Raw genomic sequence first — 27660 nt, forward strand, 5'->3', positions numbered from 1 at the left:
TTACTATAGACCCGGGAGCAGGTCAAAACGCAGATGACGTAGACAGAGCCATTGGGATAGGTTTAGCTGTAGAGCAGCATGTCTATTCAATAGTCAGTGGGACATTTTCAGCTAAGGACATGTAGACAGCCCTGCAAAATGCATATAAAGATAAAGGTCTAATGAGAAGGATGAGTTTAAGATGCATGCTGTATGGAACAAAACTGAGTGCCTGCAAAGACATGAACGATTACATTGATAAGTTATTGTCGATAGCTCAGCAGTTGGCATCTGTGGGGGCAAGGGACAAGGAAGAAGTCGCAATGGCAATGTTACAGAATCTGATGAAAAAATTAGATTTTTTTTTTGGTGGTTGCGTTAGAGTCAAACGACACTAAACTGACAACAGAGATTGTAAGAGCCAAGTTGCTGCAGTTCCAAGAACGTATTCCTGACGAGACTATAGCTGAGGGTTCTGCCTTGATCACAAAGGGCACAAAGTCCAGAAAGCACAAATTCAAGTGTTTTGTATGTCACAGGATAGGACATAAAGCTTCAGATCACAGAATGAGAAATTCCAGTGGTGCGCAGAAGCAGCGTGACAAGCCAAACGAGTCAGTACTGAATGTAGCAGACAGTCACATGAAGGATTGCTGGTACATGGACTCAGGGGCCACTAGACATTTCAGTTGCAGTAAGCATTGGTTCAATTCTTTAACACCATGTGTTCCCACTACAGTTACAGGGATTGGAAATAAGGCCCTTACTGCATTACAAGCTGGGACAATCACAGTACGTTTAAGAATTGGAGGGGAGACAGTTGTTACAGATATCCTAGATGTGTTGTACGTGCCTGATTTAGGAAGTAATGTCATTGCTATCAGCGTCCTAGAGAAAAAAGGCTAAAAAGTCCAATTTCAGAAGGGCAATTGAATGGTGCAGAATTAAAGAGGGACTGTTATTGATTCAGCAAACCGGTGCAACAAACTATATGTCCTGGACACTGAGGAATGTACTGCAATGATGGCTACTGAGGAAACTGCTAGATGGAATGGTAACAGGGATCACCATGAGCAACGCGGAAAGACCCATGTGTGAGAGTTGCATAAAAGGCAAAAAATGTGCAACCCATTTCTACAGTCAGTTAAAAGAGCAGAGACACTGTTAGCTCTAGTGCACACAGACATGTGTGGTCCAATGGAGGAAGAATCAATCAGTGGTTACAGGTATTTCATGACTCTCATTGATAACGCCACAAGAATGACACACGTGTACTTCCTTAAGGAGAAAAGTGAAAGTATCAACAAAATTGTGGAGTACAAAAACCTGGTGGAGAATCAGACAGGTCTGAAACTAAAGATCCTGAGGGTACAAAATATGATAACAAAGTCTTATCTGCATTCCTTAGGAAATATGGCATAAAGCATCAGCTAACAATTGCCTACACACCGGAACAGAATGGCATGAGTGAGCGGGCAAACCTCACAATTGTTGAGAGAGCGCGGACTATGTTAAGTGATTCTGGCCTGAAAAAGAAGTTTTGGGCAGAAGCAGTATCTACTGCAGTATACCTAAAGAATCGTGCACCTACAGTGGCCGTCAAAGGTGAAACGCCACTGGACCCGTGGTCCAGGAAAAAGTCAAGTATCAGTCATCTTCGTGTCTTCGGGAGCAAAGCTTCTGCACATATACCAAAGGAGAAAAGGAGAATGCTAGATCCAAAATCCATAGAATGTTTAATGCTCGGATAATGCAACGAAAGCAAAGGATACAGACTTTGGAATGTTACAAGTAAACATCTTCTTAAATCCAGAGATTTGGTATTCTACGAGACAGCACCACTAACTGGAGCAGTGGAGCAACAACAAAATGTATTTTTGGATGTACAGGCAGCAGAAAGCATGTCAACAAGTCAGAGAACAGAAGTTCCACGAGGAGCAACAAAGGTATTCCAGCTAAGAAATACAGTGAGGAGTATGCAAACATAGCTTACTGTGAACCTCAAAACATACAGGAAGCAAAGTCAAGCAGTGATTGGACAGAGTGGGAGTCAGCAATTGATACAGAACTGTCAACACTACATGATCTACTGTTATATCAACTAGACTTTGATTCCGCATTCCATAATAGAGATTTGATTGAGGAAATTTATAGGGAAACTCCTGATCATTATGATATGGACATATTCCAAACTGGTAAAGTTTGTCTCTTAAAGAAGTCAGTATACGGCCTCAAGCAAAGTGGTTGTTGCTGTTGCGTAAAGTTGGATGCAGCATTACAAAAAATTAACTTTGTTAATGTCAGAGACTGATCACTGCCTATACCACAAAACCATCAAATAAAAGTTGTTCATCATAGCTGTCTATGTGGATGATTTACTTTTGGCAGGTCAAGAAGATCATATCACTGATGTCAAGCACCAGCTTAAACAAAGATTCAAGTTGAAAGATCTAAGGCTTGCAAATCATCTATTAGGTATAAAAATTATACAAAACCTGCAAGAGAGAACTGTCACAATTGACCAACAAACATACATTGAGGTAATAATTTCTAAGTACGGAATGACAGATGCAAAACCAGTAAGTACTCCCATTGATAAAAGTACAAAGATGGTCAAGGCCATGTCACCAAGCAGCAAAAGGGAGATAGAGGAAATGCAAGAATTCCCATATCAAAATGCCATTGGTAGTTTGATGTATGCAAGAATTGGGACACGTCCAGACATCACACATGCAATGAGTTGGACAAGCCAGTTCGCAAATAATCCTGGGCGACAACACTGGATTCCAGTAAACAGAACACTAAGGTACCTCAAAGGTACAAGTTCACTAAAGCTGAAATTTACAAGATCATCAGATACCAGTTTAAAAGTATTCTGTGATGCCGACTGGGGATCAGATGAGGATGATAGACGTTCTTATACTGGATACCTCTTTGCACTAGCAGGCGCAGCCGTAAGCTGGGCAAATAGGAAACAACCCACAGTTGCTCGTTCTACAACAGAGGCAGAGTACATGGCGCACACAGAATCTTCAAAAGAAGTGCTTTGGATGAGAGAGACTTTATGTGAATTAGGTCTTCTTTACTACAGTGAGATCATCAACATAAAGTTTGATAACAAGGGAACAATTGATCTTTCTTGTAGCACAAAGCATCATGGACGGTCTAAGCACATTGCTATAAGACATAATTTCATTCGTGAGTTGGTGGAAAACAAGTCCGTCAATATGGAATATGTTGCAAGTGAAGAAAATATTGCTGACATGTTGACAAAAAGACTGTCATCACACTTGCTACTTGCATTCCTAATGGAATGTGGACTAGAATATGGTTAATGTTGATTTATTCTTACTGTTTTTGCTTCACGTTATGTTTTCGGTTGCAGGAGTGACTTTATTGATTTGTTTGATAAAATGTCATGTTCTTTAAACTTGTGACCGGAGACAGTCTTGAGCGAGGGGTAGTGTTAGGATATGAGGAGGAGGGGGCAGCGGTGCTGGGGGGAAGGATGGTTAGAAGGTTGGAGGAGATTTTAAACTAGGAGCCTGGGGGGAGGGTTTAGCTAGAAACTACGGGTCATGCAGTGAGAATAGTGGGGATGGTGGTAGTAAACGAAATGGGGGAGAAGTTGGGGGGAGGGTAAGAGCAGGCGGTAAGGTTACTAACATGGGTACTAAAAGGGATTTTACCAAAGCACTAACCAATGACGATTACAGGTCATCCTTGCTACATAAGGTGAAAGATGTCCCTAACGCAAGGGAAAATACTTATATTAGTTGTATGTATGTAAACGCCAGAAGCATTACTGGTAAAAAGGGTGAACTAGAAATACTTGCAGCAAGCAAACAGTATGATATTATAGGCATTACTGAAACTTGGTGGGAGGAATCTCATGATTGGACAGTCAATCTAGAGGGCTATACACTGTTTAGGAGAGACAGACTAAATAAAAAGGGTGGAGGGGTGTGTCTTTACGTAAAGCCGTTTTTAAAACCTAATATATGGGAAGATATTCAGGAGGGGACTGTAGACACTGTCGAGACATTATGGGTGGAAATTGCATGCGGGGAAAAAGGAATAAAAAATTTAGTATTGGGTGTATGCTATAGGCCGCCTGGTATCAACGCATCTGATGATGAATTGTTACTAAAGCAAATTGAAAGAGCAGCAGGAGTAGGAGACATAGTAGTGATGGGAGATTTTAACTATCCAGAGATAAACTGGAAAAACGACTTATGTGATACTGCTAGGGGCAATATGTTTTTAAACACACTTCATGATAACTACTTAGTCCAACTAATTGAGGAACCAACTAGGTACAATGCAATCTTAGACCTGGTATTAACAAACAATGGGGATTTGGTATCAGGTATTATAGTAGGGGAACCCATAGGAAACAGCGACCACAATATGGTCACATTCAATATCAGTTTCTATAAATAGCCCTATACTGGCTCAACTAGGACTTTAAACTTTAGCAAAGCAAATTTTGAAAAGATGAGAGTATTTTTCAGGGATATTGAATGGGAAGGTTTGTTTTTAGGAAAAAATACTACGGAGAAATGGGAGGTACTAAAATTCCTGCTAGCTAAAAATACACTCAAATGTATTCCTATGAGTAGCAAAAAAAGGAATAAAAATCATAAACCGATGTGGCTTAACAAAAAGATTAAGGAACTTATGGGCAAGAAAAGGCGAGCATTTAAAAAATACAAATCTGACGGGGAAGCAGAGTCATTTCAGCACTATAAGGAATGTAACAAAATTTGCAAAAAGGAAATAAGAGCGGCTAAAGTAGAAACTGAAAAACTAGTAGCAAAGGAAAGCAAAGCGAATCCCAAAAAATTCTTTAAATACATTAATAGCAAGAGATTAAAGAAGGAGAGTATAGGCCCTTTAAAAGACAAGTTGGGAGTCTTAAGCAAAAATGATAATGACATAGCGGACACACTAAATGAGTTTTTTTCAACAGTATTCACTAGAGAGGACCCAATTCAGGGACTGACACACAATCTCAATAATGAGAATATGACACTGATAGGTACTTATTTAAGCGAGGAAGTAGTCTGTGACCGATTAAAACATTTAAAGATTAATAAATCACCAGGGCCCGATGGCATTCATCCAAGGGTTCTAATGGAGCTTCACTCTGAACTGGCAAAACCGCTATCTTTGATCTTTAAGGATTCAGTTATATCAGGTATGGTTCCCAAAGACTGGCGTATAGCGGAAGTAGTGCCTATATTCAAAAAGGGAAGTAAAGCTGAACCAGGTAATTATAGACCAGTTAGTCTTACATCTATAGTGGGGAAAGTATTGGAAGGTATTCTAAGAGATAGTATTCAGAAGTTCCTTGAAACCAATAAGGTCATTAAAAGGAATCAACATGGGTTTATGAAGGACAGATCCTGTCAAACCAACTTACTTGGCTTTTATGAAACAGTAAGGGCAAACCTAGATCAGGGTAAAGACGTGGATGTAATCTTTTTAGACTTTGCCAAAGCGTTCGATACTGTACCACACATGAGACTTATCTACAAGCTACAAGAATCAGGGCTAGGAAGCACAATATGCACTTGGGTCAAAAACTGGTTAGATAATAGGGAGCAGCGCGTTGTGGTTAATGGATCTTTTTCAACTTGGACTGAAGTGCTAAGTGGTGTGCCGCAAGGCTCAGTATTAGGACCGCTATTGTTCAATATTTTCATTAACGACCTAACAGAAGGTCTAGAGAGCATGGTGTCAATTTTTGCAGATGATACCAAATTGTGTAAGGCTATAAATACAGAGGAGGATGCCGAGTCTCTTCAGAACGACTTAGTTAAATTAGAAGCATGGGCAGCCAAATGGAGAATGCGCTTCAACATAGACAAGTGTAAGGTAATGCACTGTGGTAACAAGAACAAAAATTACACCTACCTACTAAATGGGGTAAAATTAGGGGATTCTGTACTGGAAAAGGACTTAGGTGTCCTCATAGATAGCAAGCTAAGCAGTAGTACCCAAAGTAGGACTGCAGCAAAGAAGGCTAATAAGATATTAGCATGCATAAAACGGGGTATTGATGCTAGGGACGAGAGTATTATACTCCCGTTATTTAAATCACTAGTGAGGCCACACCTTGAATACTGTGTACAATTGTGGGCACCGTACTACAAAAAGGATATCCTGGAGCTTGAAAAGGTACAGAGGAGGGCGACCAAACTAATTAAGGGCATGGAGACGATGGAATACAAGGAAAGGCTTGAAAGACTAGGCATGTTTACATTGGAAAAGCGGAGACTAAGAGGGGATATGATCAACATCTACAAATATATAAGGGGACAATACACAGAGTTTGCGCGGGACCTGTTTTTGGTTAGAACAACACAGAGGACTCGTGGACACTCGCTCAGGTTAGAGGAGAGGAGATTCCGCACAATACGGCGTAAAGGCTTTTTCACGGTAAGGACAATACGTGTTTGGAATTCCCTGCCCGAGGGAGTTGTAATGGCGGAATCTGTCAACACCTTTAAGAATGGGTTAGATAAATTCCTAATGGATAAGGATATCCAGGGGTATGGTGCATAGTCATGCATTATAGTTACTATAAATAGGGATAAAATGCAACGGCTGACAGCAGCATCAGTCAGAAATTTTAGTCAAATCATCATGCATAGGAGACCACAAATAGGTTGAACTCGATGGACAATTGTCTTTTTTCAACCTCAGATACTATGTTACTATGTTAGGATATGGTGCACTCTGTACCTGTCTCATTCTGTGTATCAGTCTATGGGTGCATACCCTAGTGTTAGACCTCTAGTGCCAGGAGTCACTGGGAGGCGGAGTCATATGATGTAGGTTCCTGTTCCTCCATCTCAGGGAGAGTGAGGAGAGTGTGACACACAGACTGAGAGACAAAGGGCCTAATCAGAGTTGATCGCAGCAGCAAATTTGTTAGCAGTTGGACAAAACCATGTGCACTGCAGGGGGGGGGGCAGATATAACATGTGCAGAGAGAGTTAGATTTGGGTGGGGTGGGTTCAAACTGCAATCTAAATTGCAGTGTAAAAATAAAGCAGCCATTATTTACGCTGCACAGAAACAAAATAACCCACCCAAATCTAACTCTCTCTCTCTCTGCACGTTATATCTGCCACACCTGCAGTACACATGGGGGGTCATTCCGAGTTGATCGCTCGCTAGCTGTTTTTAGCAGCCGTGCAAATGCTATGCCGCCTCCCACTGGGAGTGTATTTTAGCTTAGCAGAAGTGCGAACGAAAGGATCGCACAGCGGCTACAAAATAATTTTGTGCAGTTTTAGAGTAGCTTCAGACCTACTCAGCGCTTGCGATGACTTCAGACTGTTCAGTTCCTGTTTTGACATCACAAACACGCCCTGCATTCGCCCAGCCACGCCTGCGTTTTTCCTGGTACGCCTGAGTTTTTTCGAACACTCCCTGAAAACGGTCAGTTGACACCCAGAAACGCCCACTTCATGTCAATCACTCTGCGGCCACCAGTGCGACTGAAAAGCTTCGCTAGACCTTGTGTAAAAATACATCGGCTGTTGTGAAAGTACGTCGCGCGTGCGCATTGCGCTGCATACGTTTTTTTTGCATCATCGCAGCGCAGCGAACATTTTCAGCTAGCCATCAACTCGGAATGACCCCCATGGTTTTGCCCAACTGCTAACAAATTTGCTGCTGCGATCAACTCTGAATTACCCCCAGAATCCTGTGTGTACAAGTGTGCAGAGCTGAGACTGGGAGCAGATCTCAGCTACAGAGACTCACAGTGTTCTAGTGCATGCATCATCTTCTCTACAGTGGGAGTCAGACTACACGGCTGTGTATTGCTCCATGCTTCACCACCACAGACATCTCCTGATAAGTACCACTACCTAATGCTACATAATGTTACCTTGTATGATATATGGGCTCCTGATTACAGCTATCAGTGTTACATCTGAGTCACATGTGTTCACTAAATAAACCTGCATTACTGTTTAAGTCACTAAGTGTGTGGACTGACGTCACTGCACCAGATAGCCCAGCACACTCTACCAAAAAGATGTGCTTAAGATGCACTTGTTGCAGAGAAATTGTTTTCTTTGCTATTCTTTACTTTAGTGAATAAAACCATAGGCGTGCGCAGCTAATTTTATTTGCACCGCAGGAGGGGCGTGTCTAGCACCACCTTTTGGTCGTGTCTAGCACCACACAGGGACATGTCTAGCACTATTTTACATTCGCTCAGTAAAATCACATGACTTAATTTAATTTCTCCCTAGTTCATAATAATAAAGTATATATAATATACCTTAGAGAAATAAAATGAAACATAATGGTGTGACCACTGGCCGATACTGACTGTCCGCTACGGCATAACCCTGAGTCCTAACTGCTGCTGCAGCCTATCGCTGCTTACACTTTCCCAATCTATCTCTGACCCAGCAGCAGAACTAGAGAGTGGTGGGCCTAGGTGCATATGCACCACCCACCCCTTGCACCCCAAGCACCTACACCCTAATTTTGAGTGGGACATTCTGAAAAGTATGGGAGACTTAGGGGGCCGAACATTTGAGTTTTAATATAACACAAGTACAGTTAAAATATACACGTGCCATCACAGCCACATCTACCTCTTTCTATGCCATCAGACCCCACCTCCGCAGGACCCAGCATTTGTCACACATGTCCCCATGCTCCCCAGCTATTGACCGTAGTGCCCCTTATTCACATTATGCCACACGGTATGAGCCAAATTCATATTATGCCACACGGTGTGACCCAAATTCATATTATGCCACACGGTATGACCCAAATTCACATTATGCCACACGGTATGAGCTATAATTCATATTATGCCACACGGTATGAGCCAAATTCACATTATGCGACACAGTATGAGCTGAAATCCACATTATGTCACACGGTATGAGCCAAATTCACATTATGCCCAGAGCTGGCCCTAATCAATTTGATGCCCCTAGCACCGCCACTACAGATGTAGCCAGCCTCATTGTTGTCGCAGTGCGTACCCACGACCATACGCATCACGGCAAGCTGCACTGAATGCGGTGTTGTGAATAGCTGCAGCCAGCGTTTGCGTGAATATGCATGCGCGCATCATAATTGTACACCAGTTCTTTTAGTCTCATTCTGTACTTTTAATAACATCTATTATGTGCCTCAACAGTCAGGGAAGATGCACAATGCTAGACACACCCTGAGCAATGTAACAGAAAGCCTTACACAGGCAGAAAGGTGACACATGTAATAAAGATAGCCCTAATACACACACACACACACACACACACACACACACACACACACACACGCACACACACACACACGCACGCACTGTCAAATGCACTGACATACACTGACACAAACCTTACCTTCTCTTTCCTGGCCGGGCACCATGGTATGGCTGCTGTTAGAGATCCACCTGCACCAGCAAGAGAAAGCAGGGCTGCACACAGATCGCCGGGCCCAGAGAAAGCTGGGGATGTGGCCTAATCGCGCACGCCACACCCACTTTTAGAAAGACCCCTCTAAATCAGGAGGAACTGCCCTGCTGGGGCCGGGAGAGGAGGCGCATGGGACTTCAGCCACTGCAGAGCAGCAAGCCGGGCTCGGCGGCAAACCACAGCAATCAGCACTCCACTGTGCAACAGCAGGCATGGAGTGTGGGGGGTGCCGCACATTAGGGGGTGCCTGTGCGCACCGGGCACCCCCCCCCCCCTGCGCATGCCTATGAATAAAACATGATACAGTTTAAATCACTAATAAACAGTACTCTGTTTACGTCCTAGAAAAAAACAATCGTCAAACCATGAAATAGTTATCCCTTTGTATGGTGTATTTCTTTTTTTTATATAATAGTTTTTACTAAACTTTACCAGAAACAGAAAATCAAGAGCAATAGTACACATTACATGAAATGTCAATAAGCGATGGCAGAAATGAGCAAACAACAGAAGTTTGCACAATACATTAACCTTAAGGCAAAGTGCTCAATTCACCAAACATGCACTACTAACCCTGGTAACATACAAAGAAAATACACAACAGAAACAGAACAAGGAGAACAACAAATTGTGCAGATAGGAAAGTGAAAGAAGGAGAGAGACAAGACAGTGACACACAGGGGGACAGAAAGACAAAGATAGAGCTCTACTATAATTGAGTTCCCAGAAACGGCATAATCAAGTAGTGGTACAGGGAAGTAGGTGTGAAACGTCAGTTATAACAGGTAATATCAGAATGTGGGGAGTATAATTGCGACAAATCTGTGGGATCACTGACAACCAAGGGAAGACCCCACCGCTCCCGAAATTCCTTCCATTTCAGCCATTTTCTTTGCACTGAGGTAGGCGATATAGAGTACACACCTCTGTCTTTAAGCAAAGCTATAGTGCGTGGTGGAATGTGGAGCGGTAAAGCTTCCGTCTTGGAAGTGTTTCATTTATAGTAAGAAATTCTGGAATATCGATTTAGGATATGATGGAGGGCAGGGAGGGAGGTGTCAGGGTGGGTCAAACAGAGCAGAATGTCATCAGCAAATAAGCTGATCTTGTGAGTCAGACCCCCTATCTCAGGACCTGTAACTGCCTTCTCAGCCCTAATGGTCTCGGCTAAAGGTTCGATAGCTAAGGCAAATATGAGGGGCGACAAGGAACAGCCCTGTCTAGTGCCATTCAATATATCAAATCTCCCTGACAGACATCCATTAACAAACACCCTTGCAGAGGGAGTGGAATACAAAGCAAATATAGAATCCAAAAACCTCCCAATAAATCCAAAACTTACATAGAACAGCCCTCAGATATCCCCAATGGAGTCTGTCGAACGCCTTCTCGGCGTCCAACAAAAGAATTAAAAGTGGCATTTTATGTGCATTGCAATATTCTATAATGTTATAGACTCTCCGAGTGTTGTCCGGGGCCTGCCTGCCCAGGACAAAACCAACCTAGTCAGCAGCTATGAGGAATAGCAGTATTGGACAAAGGCGATTGGCGATAAGTTTTGCAAAAAGCTTAAGGTCTGTGTTCAACAGAGCTATCGGGCGGTGATTTTGAACAGATGTAGGAGGTTTATCAGGTTTAGGAATAGCAACTATTTGCGCTTCGAGCATTTCCCTCGGAAACCGCTCCACATCTGATGCCTCATTAAAAACTGTCAACAGCACTGGGGCCAAGTCAGCCTTGTATGTTTTATAGAAATTAGATGGGAAGCAGTCAGGGCCTGGGGCTTTATCTCTCGGGAGATCATCAATAGCCACCTCCAATTCCTTTATATTCCAAGGGGAGCTAAGGGACAGGCAGCCCTCGGAGTCCAGCATCGGGAGGGAGATATTCCTCAGAAAAGACTGGATTTCAGCCTCCATGGGCTGGGGGGTGACCGGGTCAGACTGTAAACTATAAAGTTGGGAATAATACTCTGCAAAGGTGTTCGCAATATCATAGCGGTCAGACACTCTGGATCCCGTGGAGGAACAAAGATAATGAATTCTGGCCCTAGCTCGTCTGCCTCGTAATTTCCGAGCCAAGAGTCGACCCGCCTTATTACCAAACACATAAAATCACTGGTTCAGTCGTGCAATATTACGTTGCACATCCCAAAGAGAGAAAACATTCACCCTTTCCCTAGCGGCTAGCAAAAGCTTGAAAACAGATTTATTTTGGGGGTCAGCTTTATGCATCAATTCCAGTTTGGCAACTTCACTTTCAGCCAGCAAGCGCTCAGTTTGTTGAGAACGTTTAAGCCGAGAGGCTGTTTGAATGGCCGATCCCCGAACTACCGCCTTAAGGGAGCACCAGTTATTAAATATCGAGGTGTCGTCCGGCTTATTAGTACAGGTTGAGTATCCCATATCCAAATATTCCGAAATACGGAATATTCCGAAATACGGACTTTTTTGTGTGAGAGTGAGATAATGAAACCTTTGTTTTCTGATGGCTCAATGTACATAAACTTTGTTTAATACACAAAGTTATTAAAAATATTGTATTAAATGACCTTCAGGCTGTGTGTATAAGGTGTATGTGAAACATAAATGAATTGTGTGACTGTAGACACACTTTGTTTAATGCACAAAGTTATAAAAAATATTAGCTAAAATGACCTTCAGGCTGTGTGTATAAGGTGTATATGTAACATAAATGCATTCTGTGCTTATATTTAGGTCCCATCACCATGATATCTCATTATGGTATGCAATTATTCCAAAATACGGAAAAATCCGATATCCAAAATACCTCTGGTCCCAAGCATTTTGGATAAGGGATACTCAACCTGTATCTAAATAAAGCTGTATAGAACATCATATGGCAAGGGAAGCTTCAGAGTGACTAAGTAAGAAGTTCCCCAACCTCCAGGGCCCTGGAGAGAATTTACAGGCCTCCTGGTCCCATACTACCAGTAGTGGGGAATGATCGGACCAAGTCATTGGTGATATGATTATTTCCCTAATAGTCAGTATTATCTCTTTATTAGTTAAAACAAGGTCAATTCTAGAATACGAGGAATGGACATGAGAGTAAAATGTATAGTCCCTTACAGTGGCATGTTTAGCCCTCCACGCATCATAAAGGTCATATTCACTGAGTAGGTGGCGGAGGCCAGCCTTCCTATCAGGGGTGCTTTTATTCCTGGGTAAGGTACGTCTAGTAGAACGAGATCTATCCATAAAAGGATCAACAACTAAATTAAAATCCCCCAAAATCATGACAGCCCCTTTAGCATGTTTCTGTACTAGGGAGCATAATTTCTTGCAGAACGCTAGTTGGCCAGAGTTCGGTGCATAGCATGAGACTAAAGTGAACATAGTATTTTCAAGTAGTCCCAATAGTATGAGGTACTGGCCTTCCGGGTCTACAATTTGGGATTCTAGGGTGAAAGAGCAGTTCAGGGAGATGTATGGTGTATTTCTAATGGGACTGTAGGACACACCTATGTTGAATTTACTTAGGTACAAAAGTTTATGAGAGGCTAAATAAAATAATGCCATATACACTTGATCTGTTATGAGCTGCCACCACAGCTTATAGTTGTTGCAGGCCCTGGCCGTTGCTAGGCAATCGGGACACTGCGTCATGTCAACCACAGCGATTGCTGGGCAACTGGGACTCCGATGGCTGCTCTGTTCTGTGGTCCTGGCTATTGCCTAGCAGCTAGGACTCCTGTGTGTTTGTTCTGCTCTACAGCTGCAATCTATTAATCATTAAGGGGGTTGGACTGTCTGGCTCACTGCCATTGGTCCCTGCTCCTGATAAAAGGCAGCCTGTCCTGCGAAGCCTACTAGTGATGATTTGGAGTTCCTGTGTTATACTATATCATTCTGCTGCCTGAATAAAGTGCTGACTACAGATTATAGTCATATAGTCTTATAGTCATACCATATAGTCTTATAGTCATTCCATGCCGTGGCATGACTTGGTAGCGCTGAGTGTCTTTATTAGAGATGAGCGCCTGAAATTTTTCGGGTTTTGTGTTTTGGTTTTGGGTTCGGTTCCGCGGCCGTGTTTTGGGTTCGACCGCGTTTTGGCAAAACCTCACCGAATTTTTTTTGTCGGATTCGGGTGTGTTTTGGATTCGGGTGTTTTTTTAAAAAAACACTAAAAAACAGCTTAAATCATAGAATTTGGGGGTCATTTTGATCCCATATTATTATTAACCTCAAAAACCATAATTTCCACTCATTTTCAGTCTATTCTGAATACCTCACACCTCACAATATTATTTTTAGTCCTAAAATTTGCACCAAGGTCGCTGGATGACTAAGCTAAGCGACACTAGTGGCCGACACAAACACCTGGCCCATCTAGGAGTGGCACTGCAGTGTCACGCAGGATGTCCCTTCCAAAAAACCCTCCCCAATCAGCACATGACGCAAAGAAAAAAAGAGGCGCAATGAGGTAGCTGACTGTGTGAGTAAGATAAGCGACCCTAGTGGCCGACACAAACACCGGGCCCATTTAGGAGTGGCACTGCAGTGTCACGCAGGATGTCCCTTCCAAAAAACCCTCCCCAATCAGCACATGACGCAAAGAAAAAAAGAGGCGCAATGAGGTAGCTGACTGTGTGAGTAAGATTAGCGACCCTAGTGGCCGACACAAACACCGGGCCCATTTAGGAGTGGCACTGCAGTGTCACGCAGGATGTCCCTTCCAAAAAACCCTCCCCAATCAGCACATGACGCAAAGAAAAAAAGAGGCGCAATGAGGTAGCTGACTGTGTGAGTAAGATTAGCGACCCTAGTGGCCGACACAAACACCGGGCCCATTTAGGAGTGGCACTGCAGTGTCACGCAGGATGTCCCTTCCAAAAAACCCTCCCCAATCAGCACATGACGCAAAGAAAAAAAGAGGCGCAATGAGGTAGCTGACTGTGTGAGTAAGATTAGCGACCCTAGTGGCCGACACAAACACCGGGCCCATTTAGGAGTGGCACTGCAGTGTCACGCAGGATGTCCCTTCCAAAAAACCCTCCCCAATCAGCACATGACGCAAAGAAAAAAAGAGGCGCAATGAGGTAGCTGACTGTGTGAGTAAGATTAGCGACCCTAGTGGCCGACACAAACACCGGGCCCATTTAGGAGTGGCACTGCAGTGTCACGCAGGATGTCCCTTCCAAAAAACCCTCCCCAAACAGCACATGACGCAAAGAAAAATAAAAGAAAAAAGAGGTGCAAGATGGAATTGTCCTTGGGCCCTCCCACCCACCCTTATGTTGTATAAACAAAACAGGACATGCACACTTTAACCAACCCATCATTTCAGTGACAGGGTCTGCCACACGACTGTGACTGATATGACGGGTTGGTTTGGACCCCCCCCCAAAAAAGAAGCAATTAATCTCTCCTTGCACAAACTGGCTCTACAGAGGCAAGATGTCCACCTCATCATCACCCTCCGATATATCACCGTGTACATCCCCCTCCTCACAGATTATCAATTCGTCCCCACTGGAATCCACCATCTCAGCTCCCTGTGTACTTTGTGGAGGCAATTGCTGCTGGTCAATGTCTCCGCGGAGGAATTGATTATAATTAATTTTAATGAACATCATCTTCTCCACATTTTCTGGATGTAACCTCGTACGCCGATTGCTGACAAGGTGAGCGGCGGCACTAAACACTCTTTCGGAGTACACACTTGTGGGAGGGCAACTTAGGTAGAATAAAGCCAGTTTGTGCAATGGCCTCCAAATTGCCTCTTTTTCCTGCCAGTATAAGTATGGACTGTGTGACGTGCCTACTTGGATGCGGTCACTCATATAATCCTCCACCATTCTTTCAATGGTGAGAGAATCATATGCAGTGACAGTAGACGACATGTCCGTAATCGTTGTCAGGTCCTTCAGTCCGGACCAGATGTCAGCATCAGCAGTCGCTCCAGACTGCCCTGCATCACCGCCAGCGGGTGGGCTCGGAATTCTGAGCCTTTTCCTCGCACCCCCAGTTGCGGGAGAATGTGAAGGAGGAGATGTTGACAGGTCGCGTTCCGCTTGACTTGACAATTTTCTCACCAGCAGGTCTTTCAACCCCAGCAGACTTGTGTCTGCCGGAAAGAGAGATCCAAGGTAGGCTTTAAATCTAGGATCGAGCACGGTGGCCAAAATGTAGTGCTCTGATTTCAACAGATTGACCACCCGTGAATCCTTGTTAAGCGAATTAAGGGCTCCATCCACAAGTCCCACATGCCTAGCGGAATCGCTCCGTGTTAGCTCCTCCTTCAATGTCTCCAGCTTCTTCTGCAAAAGCCTGATGAGGGGAATGACCTGACTCAGGCTGGCAGTGTCTGAACTGACTTCACGTGTGGCAAGTTCAAAGGGCATCAGAACCTTGCACAACGTTGAAATCATTCTCCACTGCGCTTGAGACAGGTGCATTCCACCTCCTATATCGTGCTCAATTGTATAGGCTTGAATGGCCTTTTGCTGCTCCTCCAACCTCTGAAGCATATAGAGGGTTGAATTCCACCTCGTTACCACTTCTTGCTTCAGATGATGGCAGGGCAGGTTCAGTAGTTTTTGGTGGTGCTCCAGTCTTCTGTACGTGGTGCCTGTACGCCAAAAGTGTCCCGCAATTTTTCTGGCCACCGACAGCATCTCTTGCACGCCCCTGTCGTTTTTTAAATAATTCTGCACCACCAAATTCAAGGTATGTGCAAAACATGGGACGTGCTGGAATTTGCCCATATTTAATGCACACACAATATTGCTGGCGTTGTCCGATGCCACAAATCCACAGGAGAGTCCAATTGGGGTAAGCCATTCCGCGATGATCTTCCTCAGTTGCCGTAAGAGGTTTTCAGCTGTGTGCGTATTCTGGAAACCGGTGATACAAAGCGTAGCCTGCCTAGGAAAGAGTTGGCGTTTGCGAGATGCTGCTACTGGTGCCGCCGCTGCTGTTCTTGCGGCGGGAGTCCATACATCTACCCAGTGGGCTGTCACAGTCATATAGTCCTGACCCTGCCCTGCTCCACTTGTCCACATGTCCGTGGTTAAGTGGACATTGGGTACAACTGCATTTTTTAGGACACTGGTGAGTCTTTTTCTGACGTCCGTGTACATTCTCGGTATCGCCTGCCTAGAGAAGTGGAACCTAGATGGTATTTGGTAACGGGGGCACACTGCCTCAATAAATTGTCTAGTTCCCTGTGAACTAACGGCGGATACCGGACGCACGTCTAACACCAACATAGTTGTCAAGGCCTCAGTTATCCGCTTTGCAGCAGGATGACTGCTGTGATATTTCATCTTCCTCGCAAAGGACTGTTGAACAGTCAATTGCTTACTGGAAGTAGTACAAGTGGGCTTACGACTTCCCCTCTGGGATGACCATCGACTCCCAGCAGCAACAACAGCAGCGCCAGCAGCAGTAGGCGTTACACGCAAGGATGCATCGGAGGAATCCCAGGCAGGAGAGGACTCGTCAGAATTGCCAGTGACATTGCCTGCAGGACTATTGGCATTCCTGGGGAAGGAGGAAATTGACACTGAGGGAGTTGGTGGGGTGGTTTGCGTGAGCTTGGTTACAAGAGGAAGGGATTTACTGGTCAGTGGACTGCTTCCGCTGTCACCCAAAGTTTTTGAACTTGTCACTGACTTATTATGAATGCGCTGCAGGTGACGTATAAGGGAGGATGTTCCGAGGTGGTTAACGTCCTTACCCCTACTTATTACAGCTTGACAAAGGGAACACACGGCTTGACACCTGTTGTCCGCATTTCTGTTGAAATAGTTCCACACCGAAGAGCTGATTTTTTTGGTATTTTCACCAGGCATGTCAACGGCCATATTCCTCCCACGGACAACAGGTGTCTCCCCGGGTGCCTGACTTAAACAAACCACCTCACCATCAGAATCCTCCTGGTCAATTTCCTCCCCAGCGCCAGCAACACCCATATCCTCCTCATCCTGGTGTACTTCAACACTGACATCTTCAATCTGACTATCAGGAACTGGACTGCGGGTGCTCCTTCCAGCACTTGCAGGGGGCGTGCAAATGGTGGAAGGCGCATGCTCTTCACGTCCAGTGTTGGGAAGGTCAGGCATCGCAACCGACACAATTGGACTCTCCTTGTGGATTTGGGATTTCGAAGAACGCACAGTTCTTTGCGGTGCTACTGCTTTTGCCAGCTTGAGTCTTTTCATTTTTCTAGCGAGAGGCTGAGTGCCTCCATCCTCATGTGAAGCTGAACCACTAGCCATGAACATAGGCCAGGGCCTCAGCCGTTCCTTGCCACTCCGTGTGGTAAATGGCATATTGGCAAGTTTACGCTTCTCCTCCGACAATTTTATTTTAGGTTTTGGAGTCCTTTTTTTACTGATATTTGGTGTTTTGGATTTGACATGCTCTGTACTATGACATTGGGCATCGGCCTTGGCAGACGACGTTGCTGGCATTTCATCGTCTCGGCCATGACTAGTGGCAGCAGCTTCAGCACGAGGTGGAAGTGGATCTTGATCTTTCCCTAATTTTGGAACCTCAACATTTTTGTTCTCCATATTTTAATAGGCACAACTAAAAGGCACCTCAGGTAAACAATGGAGATGGATGGATACTAGTATACAATTATGGACGGACTGCCGAGTGCCGACACAGAGGTAGCTACAGCCGTGAACTACCGTACTGTGTCTGCTGCTAATATAGACTGGTTGATAAAGAGATGTCGTAGTATGTATGTATGAAGAAGAAAGAAAAAAAAACCACGGTTAGGTGGTATACAATTATGGACGGACTGCCGAGTGCCGACACAGAGGTAGCCACAGCCGTGAACTACCGTACTGTACTGTGTCTGCTGCTAATATAGACTGGTTGATAAAGAGATGTCGTAGTATGTATGTATGAAGAAGAAAGAAAAAAAAACCACGGGTAGGTGGTATACAATTATGGACGGACTGCCGAGTGCCGACACAGAGGTAGCCACAGCCGTGAACTACCGTACTGTACTGTGTCTGCTGCTAATATAGACTGGTTGATAAAGAGATGTAGTAGTATGTATGTATAAAGAAGAAAGAAAAAAAAACCACGGGTAGGTGGTATACAATTATGGACGGACTGCCGAGTGCCGACACAGAGGTAGCCACAGCCGTGAACTACCGTACTGTACTGTGTCTGCTGCTAATATAGACTGGTTGATAAAGAGATGTCGTAGTATGTATGTATGAAGAAGAAAGAAAAAAAAACCACGGTTAGGTGGTATACAATTATGGACGGACTGCCGAGTGCCGACACAGAGGTAGCCACAGCCGTGAACTACCGTACTGTACTGTGTCTGCTGCTAATATAGACTGGTTGATAAAGAGATGTCGTAGTATGTATGTATAAAGAAGAAAGAAAAAAAAACCACGGTTAGGTGGTATACAATTATGGACGGACTGCCGAGTGCCGACACAGAGGTAGCCACAGCCGTGAACTACCGTACTGTACTGTGTCTGCTGCTAATATAGACTGGTTGATAAAGAGATGTCGTAGTATGTATGTATGAAGAAGAAAGAAAAAAAAACCACGGTTAGGTGGTATACAATTATGGACGGACTGCCGAGTGCCGACACAGAGGTAGCCACAGCCGTGAACTACCGTACTGTACTGTGTCTGCTGCTAATATAGACTGGTTGATAAAGAGATGTCGTAGTATGTATGTATAAAGAAGAAAGAAAAAAAAACCACGGTTAGGTGGTATACAATTATGTACGGACTGCCGAGTGCCGACACAGAGGTAGCCACAGCCGTGAACTACCGTACTGTACTGTGTCTGCTGCTAATATAGACTGGTTGATAAAGAGATGTAGTAGTATGTATGTATAAAGAAGAAAGAAAAAAAAACCACGGGTAGGTGGTATACAATTATGGATGGACTGCCGAGTGCCGACACAGAGGTAGCTACAGCCGTGAACTACCGTACTGTGTCTGCTGCGACTGGATGATAAATAATGATATAAAAAATATATATATATCACTACTGCAGCCGGACAGGTATATATATTATATAATGACGGACCTGCTGGACACTGTCTGTCAGCAGAATGAGTTTTTTATAGAATAAAAAAAAAAACACCACACAAGTGAAGTCACACGACGAGTGTTTAACTTTTTCAGGCAATCACAATATAGTATACTACTAACTATACTGGTGGTCAGTGTGGTCAGGTCACTGGTCAGTCACACTGGCAGTGGCACTCCTGCAGCAAAAGTGTGCACTGTTTAATTTTAATATAATATGTACTCCTGGCTCCTGCTATAACCTATAACTGGCACTGCAGTGCTCCCCAGTCTCCCCCACAATTATAAGCTGTGTGAGCTGAGCACAGTCAGATATATAATATATACATAGATGATGCAGCACACTGGGCTGAGCAGTGCACACAGATATGGTATGTGACTGTCTTGTACTCCTGGCTCCTGCTATAACCTATAACTGGCACTGCAGTGCTCCCCAGTCTCCCCCACAATTATAAGCTGTGTGAGCTGAGCACAGTCAGATATATAATATATACATAGATGATGCAGGCATGCAGCACACTGGGCTGAGCAGTGCACACAGATATGGTATGTGACTGAGTCACTGTGTGTACCGTTTTTTTTCAGGCAGAGAACGGATATATTAAATAAAACAACTGCACTGCTGGTGGTCACTGTGGTCAGTCACTAAACTCTGCACTCTCTTCTACAGTATCAGCCTCAGGTCAATCTCTCTCTCTCTCTCCTAATCTAAATGGAGAGGACGCCAGCCACGTCCTCTCCCTATCAATCTCAATGCACGTGTGAAAATGGCGGCGACGCGCGGCTCCTTATATAGAATCCGAGTCTCGCGAGAATCCGACAGCGTCATGATGACGTTCGGGCGCGCTCGGGTTAACCGAGCAAGGCGGGAAGATCCGAGTCGCTCGGACCCGTGAAAAAAAACATGAAGTTCGTGCGGGTTCGGATTCAGAGAAACCGAACCCGCTCATCTCTAGTCTTTATGTGCGACTTATTCCATTTAAATGTGTCTAAGTCGCATTGCTGTGCAAATAGGACACACATGCAGCTTATGCTGATTAAGATGATATGCAGCATGCTTTTATTCTGTGTGTAACTGTGACTATATCTGCATATAAAATGGTACGTTACAGTGTTTTCCCAGAAAGCATTTTTTGCAAAAAATTAAGCCCGATTTAGGGCCTGATTCAGACCTAGTCGCTGTGCTGCAAATTACACTATGTTGGAGGAGTGTTAATTTGCCACGTGCAAGTATGCGAATGCATGTGTACGCTATGCGAAAATTCCCTTCATCCAGCAGACAGTTGCAAAACCGTTCGCAACACACTCACCATCAAATGTTTTTACCATTCTGTGCAGTGTGTGCAGTCTGTGCGTAGCTCAATACTTACTCCTCCAGTGCGAAAAAATTAGACTGGTTGGGACCGGAGCTGATGTCACACACCTGCCCTGAAAACGCTTAGGCGCCCCTGCGTTTTTCCAGACACTCCCAGAAAATGGTCAGTTACCAGGGACGTGCAGTCAGGGGAGGCAGAGGAGGCAGTGCCTTCCCTGTCATTATTGATTAAAATAATACAAAGAATATACTTATGACACATATTTTTTGTTATAAGTATCATCTTTATATTATGCTAATTATTTTAATACAGCAATAGCAGTGCCTCCCATTGGCAATTGGAAGTGGATTAAGTGGGGGTGGGGCCAAGCACTTAGGCTGTAAAAGCCCATAAAAAAAATGGTGAAAGCGGCACTTCTACATGTGCCTTGTTGACAGGGACACCCTGTCCATGTCAGCAATGCAGCTGTGATTGGACAGCGGATCCAGTGCTGGATCCGCTGTCCAATCACCCATACGCGGTGGGCGGGACTTGGGGTGACTGGCATTGGAGCCTTCTGGGCTATAGTAGCAGTGGCCCTGAAGGCGGTGTTGTTGTGGTGTGTGCGGTGACGACGGAGGACAGCGCTCTTCCCTCTCTTTTACTCCTCCGCCCTCCCAGCCAGCAGCAGCGGCACAATCCCAGATGCCTACACTGTCCTCGACACCCAGGTGAGACAGGGGGCCGCTGGGCTGGGTATTGCATTGATTATATATATATATATATATATATATATATATATATATAAAAGTCTCCAACTTTGGGACTCCAAAGACTTTAAAGCATATACTGCGCCCGGTGCCTTCCTCATTACAGCCTCCATGGCTGCACGTTTTTCACTCCTCCACTGGCGACACTCTGAGGCTTTTACCACATCACAGAAGACACGAGTTGGTTATTATTTGGCAATGTTTCAGCGCCGTGTAGCGCTTTGATAAAAGCGATACACGGCGCTGAAATGTTGCCAAATAATAGCCGACTCGTGTCTTTTGTGATGTGGTAAAAGCCTCAGAGTGCCGCCAGTGGAGGAGTATGACGTGCGGTGAGCTAAAGGGCTCAGGTGGCCCTGGCTAACCCCAGAGCCAGATTTACATGCAATATATGAGCCAAAGTGTACATCTGGGCATTATACACAGGTGCAGTATTATATACTTATGGAAATTTGGTGAGTTTTGATCAGAGATGTGCGAAAAAGTTGGCCAGGTGCGGCACTGCCTCACCTGCCATAGACTTTTTATTCCACGGTTTTGGCTATAAAAATGATTAGAATAATGCAAAGAAGATATTTCAAACATATTCTTTGTGTTTTTCATATACTTTATACAGTCAAAACTCTGGCACAAACGTTAGTATGACAGGAAAGGCTCTGCCTCACCTGCCTCACCCCACCGCACGTCACTGGCTATATATATATATATATATATATATATAGAGACAGGCAGCAGACATGACACTCCAGGTGTCTTACACAATAAATCTCTCAGGCAGGCAGTGTAGAGAGCAACGTTTCAATGCCGGTTTAATAAGGCATTTTCCTCAGGTGTATGTACCTATGTATATCAGTGCCTCCCCAGCCTATGATCTCACCGCACGTCACTGTCAATTACCACTTACAAATGTCCTCTTCCTGTCAGTCACCTTGTGAACGCCCGTGTGATCGAAATTTTCGCACCATCCTGTCACTGTTTGGCAATGCGTGTGCTCATTGCGGTGCATATGCATGTACAGTAGTTCAATTATCGCACAGCAGCGATCAGGTCTGAATGGGCCCTTTAGCAGAGCTGCCCGGGAGTTGCTGGTTTACTCACACAAGGCATCTACTTCTGCATGGCGTATTGAGGCAAGATATATGAGGACACATCTGTATATCTTCATTACTGTGGACGTTCATTACCAACAGCAGTAGTCATTGTGCTAAATTCTTGCACTGCATCCTGGTTCTGATCTGTGTATTCATCCATCAGCTGCTTCTCACCTGTGCTGCACTCCAGACCTCACATTATTCTCCTATGGCAAAATCCACATCCACAGTCTGCTTATCATTATCCTGAGACATCCCTGCCACACCTAGCTTCAGTATCCTGAACACTTCTAGTATTCCACAGTCAAGTCTCCTGTTATCCTCCAGATAATAATCCTGCAGTCTCCAGACAATTGAGTAAGCATCTTCTGCTAGAAGTTTAAGTATTGGTGGCCACTTAGGTACCGATGTGTATATCAAACACTAAGGGAACAGTGGGTGGCTGTTGTAGGCAGGAGACCCCTCATGGACTTAGAGTTCCCTAACATGGTCACACTCATGAAGGCGGTCTGAGTCAGTATCTTACATTTTTCCAAAGATCTGATAGAGCTTGCCAGAATGCAGTTATTTGCAGAATTTGTCCTACATGCAAAAAAAATTGCATTTGTCCCTTTTGCTGTTGACCATGATTGTGTGAGATCAATGTAACCAAGCCGTATATGCACCTACTGTAACTCTCTATAAGGCAACTAATAGTTTTGGACAGTTGTATTTATACATCCTCAAAACAGAGAAAAAGAGTAACAAAATAGCACAGTTACAATATCAGTAAAGTAGGTACAAGTAGATGTATTCCAAAAAATTATATAGGCAACATCAGACAAGTAAAGGACAGGTGAATACATTAGTTAAATGTCAAAATGAAAGTTACTGTAATAGTAAAAGTGACAGAGGAGGGTTCACACAAACAAAGCAGGTTCATGTTTGGTTACTGCAAAGCAAGTACTTTGTATAGGTTTATATGGTTAGCAGCTGAAAGTATGATGGCGTCTTCTTTTACATTTCAGTACTAAGCTTCCAAGAACCTGTTCTCAGTATTGTCTTATGTCTTCCCTGTATAAACTCTTGTTAAAGGTCTACATTGAAACACAGAACACGTTTGTGCTTCTGCAGTGTTGATATGGATTTATTTAATTGTAAGAGTAAGTCAGGCTGTGTAAGGAGTCCAGCCAAGAAACAATTGATCATTTCAATGCTAAAGGCATATCAGATTACACTGCTAGAATAATCATGGAGAGGCAAACACATACAGGTTTTTTTTTGCATTGCACAGTAAATAAAAGGATATATTGAGTAAGTATATCTATCCTTGTCTATTTAATTGAAATACGGAGTGTGGAATGTCTGGGTTACTGGGATACATTGCAAGATGTCCATCAATTAATGGAGCCACATGAAAGAAAACAGACAACGTGCTACCCTGAAGTTACCCTGAAGCTGTCCCCATGTTGTTACATTACTGTCACTAGAGTTGTGTTATCCCGAGTATATTTATAATCCAGAAGCCATGGGTTGAGTAAGCAGTTTGTTCATATCATGATACAGGCAATATGGGATACAGTTAAGTTTCCGACTGACGGTATCCTGAAGGACACTACAAGCCCGGCGTCGAGATGCCTACGCACTTGGGATACCGGCATCAAAATACCAACAGCTGATATCCCGAACGTCCTTCCAGCGGGAAGCGCTGGCGTCCAGCCATGCGCGAGGGGCGGGGTTAGGTTTAGGCATGAGCAGAGGGGTTAGTGTTAGGGTGAAGGGACGGAAAGGTTAGAGTTAGGTACCCGGGAGGGAGGGTTAGGTTTAGGCACTTTGAAGGGGAGGTTGGGGATAGGCACCAAGCAGGGAGGGTTAGATTTAGGCAGCGTGAAGGGGCGGGTTAGGGTTAGGCATCACCAGGGAGGGTTAGGGTTAGGCACCACCGTGGAGGGTTAAGTTTAGGCACCCACAAGGGAGGGTTAGGGTAGGGAGCAGGGGAGGCTTAAGGTACTTAACGGGGGGCTGTCGTGATTATAATGGTCGGTATTCTGACCGCCGGCATCCCGTCCATCAGTAAATCATACTGTACCCAGCAATAGGTTACAGGTGACTTTCACGGATGGTCATGGCCATCATGCTATCCATACCCAGTGACCTTTATTGTACCCAAGGGTATTATTCTTGAAGCTTCATCATTTTAAAGGTTCACTTGTTTCAGTAATGGGGCCATTACTATTGAGTGGGGTATATGAATTTCTAGGCAAATTCTTAGAGTTTACTAATTATTTACTGTAAATCCCCAAATATTGTATTTAGTGTTAATGTAAAGTTCCAGATAAAAGATGTGTATTTTATTGGTTGAGGCACACTGTGGGCTTGGTTTAGAGTTGAATGCACTGTAATGCCAACTGTGGGCTGGAAAAGTACTCTTTGGCACCTTTGCCACTGAACCAAGGTGATTCAGTCTGCCGGCAGACTCCTGGACCTTTTTGCACTTGCCGAGGAGAATTTCCCTGGTTATTTCGGACCAATGCTGCTACTGTGAGTTACTTACCACTGAATATAAGACTGCCTTATTTTCACCAGACTTTGTGCCCCGGGCATCGCTGTGAAGATACAGCGCACCAAAGTGTGTTCAAAAATATTTTATGAGGTATTGGGAGATCCATGCCACATTCCACTGTTTATCTATACTAGATTTGAATATATGTGGGGACGAGTAAATCGCAAATCTGTGTATCTACCCCTTTTATACTGTCCCTTTAATGTTTATGTTTTGTGTTTGTATTGTCTTGGTATGTCATTTCTGTAGTATACCGGTATTAGGCCATTTGAGATTGCACAGTATATCACTCTGAATTTTAACATATTTAAATAAATATTTTTATATCTATTAAAGTGTTTTTCTGATTTATATATCTGCAACATCCTCCTATTTCTGGTTTAATCTTGCCACTTTTCATAGCTAAATGGTAAGCGCAGTGTAAACATACCTATTTCTATTTTTCTAATTCAGCAAGAGTTGTAGTTGTGCGAATAGACTCATTACACTAACATGCGGGGGGCTGCCTAGCACAGGGCAAGTCCGGCATGCAAGCCGGGTCCTCTCCCCCACCGCTAACATGCAAAACACTTTGCAGTTGACGCCTACAAAATGATGCGTACCCTCCACCCGCCAGGACTTGAACTGCGATCGCAGTTTAAGTCCTCGCACATGCACACAGCGGCGTGCAAGCATGCGCAGAAGTGCTAAAATCAGCAAATAGAGATTTTAGTACTTTAGCGATCCATGTTGAATTATGCACTAATTGCAATTTTAGCAAGAAATGTCATTGACCAATAAGGAAAGCTCAACATATACAAAATAAATTGCAGAACCTAGACTTTAAAATTAAATCTAAAAAGATCCTCACATTATATGTTTTCCAATGGATTAGCATTAGAGATGGAAGAAATGAAGGCTTATGTTTTATCCTGTCTCCAGTGCCTCCATTTTCAGTTGACTGTAGCAGGTTGTTATCAAACTTTAATTTGCATAATGATTTTGTAAATTAAAATATAATTGCATATTCCTTCTTATCATATGCCTGTCTTTCTTTCCTTTTCTATTTTAGATTATCAGTTTATTAAATGTCTTTACATCACAGAAGTCTCTTGAGGAGTTCCAAGATGTGTAAGTAATGCCTGATTAAATTAAATTAATCTACAGAGGTGGAGAATGTGCCTTCATTTATTAGATAAAATCAACACTGTATTGATTGCAGGATGTTGCTGTAGTTGTAGGAAGCTTAAAAAATAAGGACGAAAGGACGTTAAAAATAATTTTAATTAGTGATTATTCACTCAGGCTATGGCATTCTTATATTTCCTTCAAGGTTTTTTTTTTCATTTTCAGTCTTCTAGAGGGATTATTCAGGTTTGTTTGCAAACTAAAAGATAAGATAAGAATAATTTATTGTCACTGTACATGGACATGTATAGCGAAATTACATACAGTTCTCATGTCATATACACCAGATAAAATACATCACATAAGTTTAGCAAAGTTGAGAATTCAAACCAACAATCACAGAAGGGAAGAAGCTATTCCTTAACCTAGTGGTACGACATCTTAGACACCTATAACGTCTCCCCGATGGCAAAAGGGAAAAAAAACACATTACAGGGGTGACCCCTATCTTCAGTCATCTTGGTTGCCTTTGACAGACTCCTCGCGGTGAATACATCCGCCAACCTTGGCAAGGGTTGGCCAATGATCCTCTCCGCAGATTTAATCACTCTTTCCAAGGCAACAAGATCCGAACACTAGGCATTACCATACCACACCGTGATCGCGTAGGTCAGCAATCTCTCTCTCACACTCTCAATCACGCAGCGATAAAAGTTAACAAGAGTAGATTGCTGCAGACCTGCTACTCAGAGCTTCCGTAAGAAAAAAAGACGCTGCAGAGCCTTCCCGACCACAGACGTGATATGCAAGGACCATGATAAATCCTCCGTGAATTTGATCCCCAAAAATTTCACATCAGTGACCCTTTCCACCTCCTCACCATTCAAAATCAACGGACAGATGATAGTTTTTTTAGATTTCCTAAAATCTATCACAACCTCCTTAGTTTTCTTACCGTTTAATAACAGATTGTTTTTTACCCCCCACTCGGCGAGCTTTCTCACTTCCTCTCAATAACCACTCTCATCTCCACCGATTATCAAACCTACCAGAGTGGTATCATCCGCAAACTTAATCACAGAGCTTGTCTCCAAATTAGACTCACAGTCAGAGGTATACAAAGAATATAAGAAGGGACTTAAAACACAACCCTGCGGAACTCCTATGTTTAACACCAGTTCTGAAGACAGGTCAGAGCCCAGTCTGACTGTCTGCGTGCGATCTGTCAGGAAATCCAACAGCCAATTACATATGGCCGTATCATAGAAAAGAGTTAGCAATTGGGCAAAACCATGTTGCACTGCGGGTGGGGCAGATGTAACATGTGCAGAGAGATTTAGATTTGGTGGGTTATATTGTTTCTGTGCATGGAAAA

At 43.8% G+C, this 27660-nt stretch overlaps 1 protein-coding gene across 7 annotated transcripts in view; it reads left to right on the forward strand.

Annotated features, from left to right (window-relative positions):
• MAPK10 (mitogen-activated protein kinase 10) overlaps nucleotides 1-27660 on the forward strand; it is a 485680-nt gene that overhangs the window by 276209 nt on the left and 181811 nt on the right. For all 7 annotated transcript variants that reach the window (XM_063919881.1, XM_063919876.1, XM_063919875.1 and 4 more), the window contains one exon: nucleotides 26230-26288. In XM_063919881.1, the coding sequence (XP_063775951.1) occupies nucleotides 26230-26288 (59 nt within the window). The remainder of the gene's footprint in view (nucleotides 1-26229; nucleotides 26289-27660) is intronic.

The sequence above is a fragment of the Pseudophryne corroboree genome, chromosome 1, assembly GCF_028390025.1.
Source record: "Pseudophryne corroboree isolate aPseCor3 chromosome 1, aPseCor3.hap2, whole genome shotgun sequence".
Lineage (NCBI taxonomy): Eukaryota > Metazoa > Chordata > Amphibia > Anura > Myobatrachidae > Pseudophryne > Pseudophryne corroboree.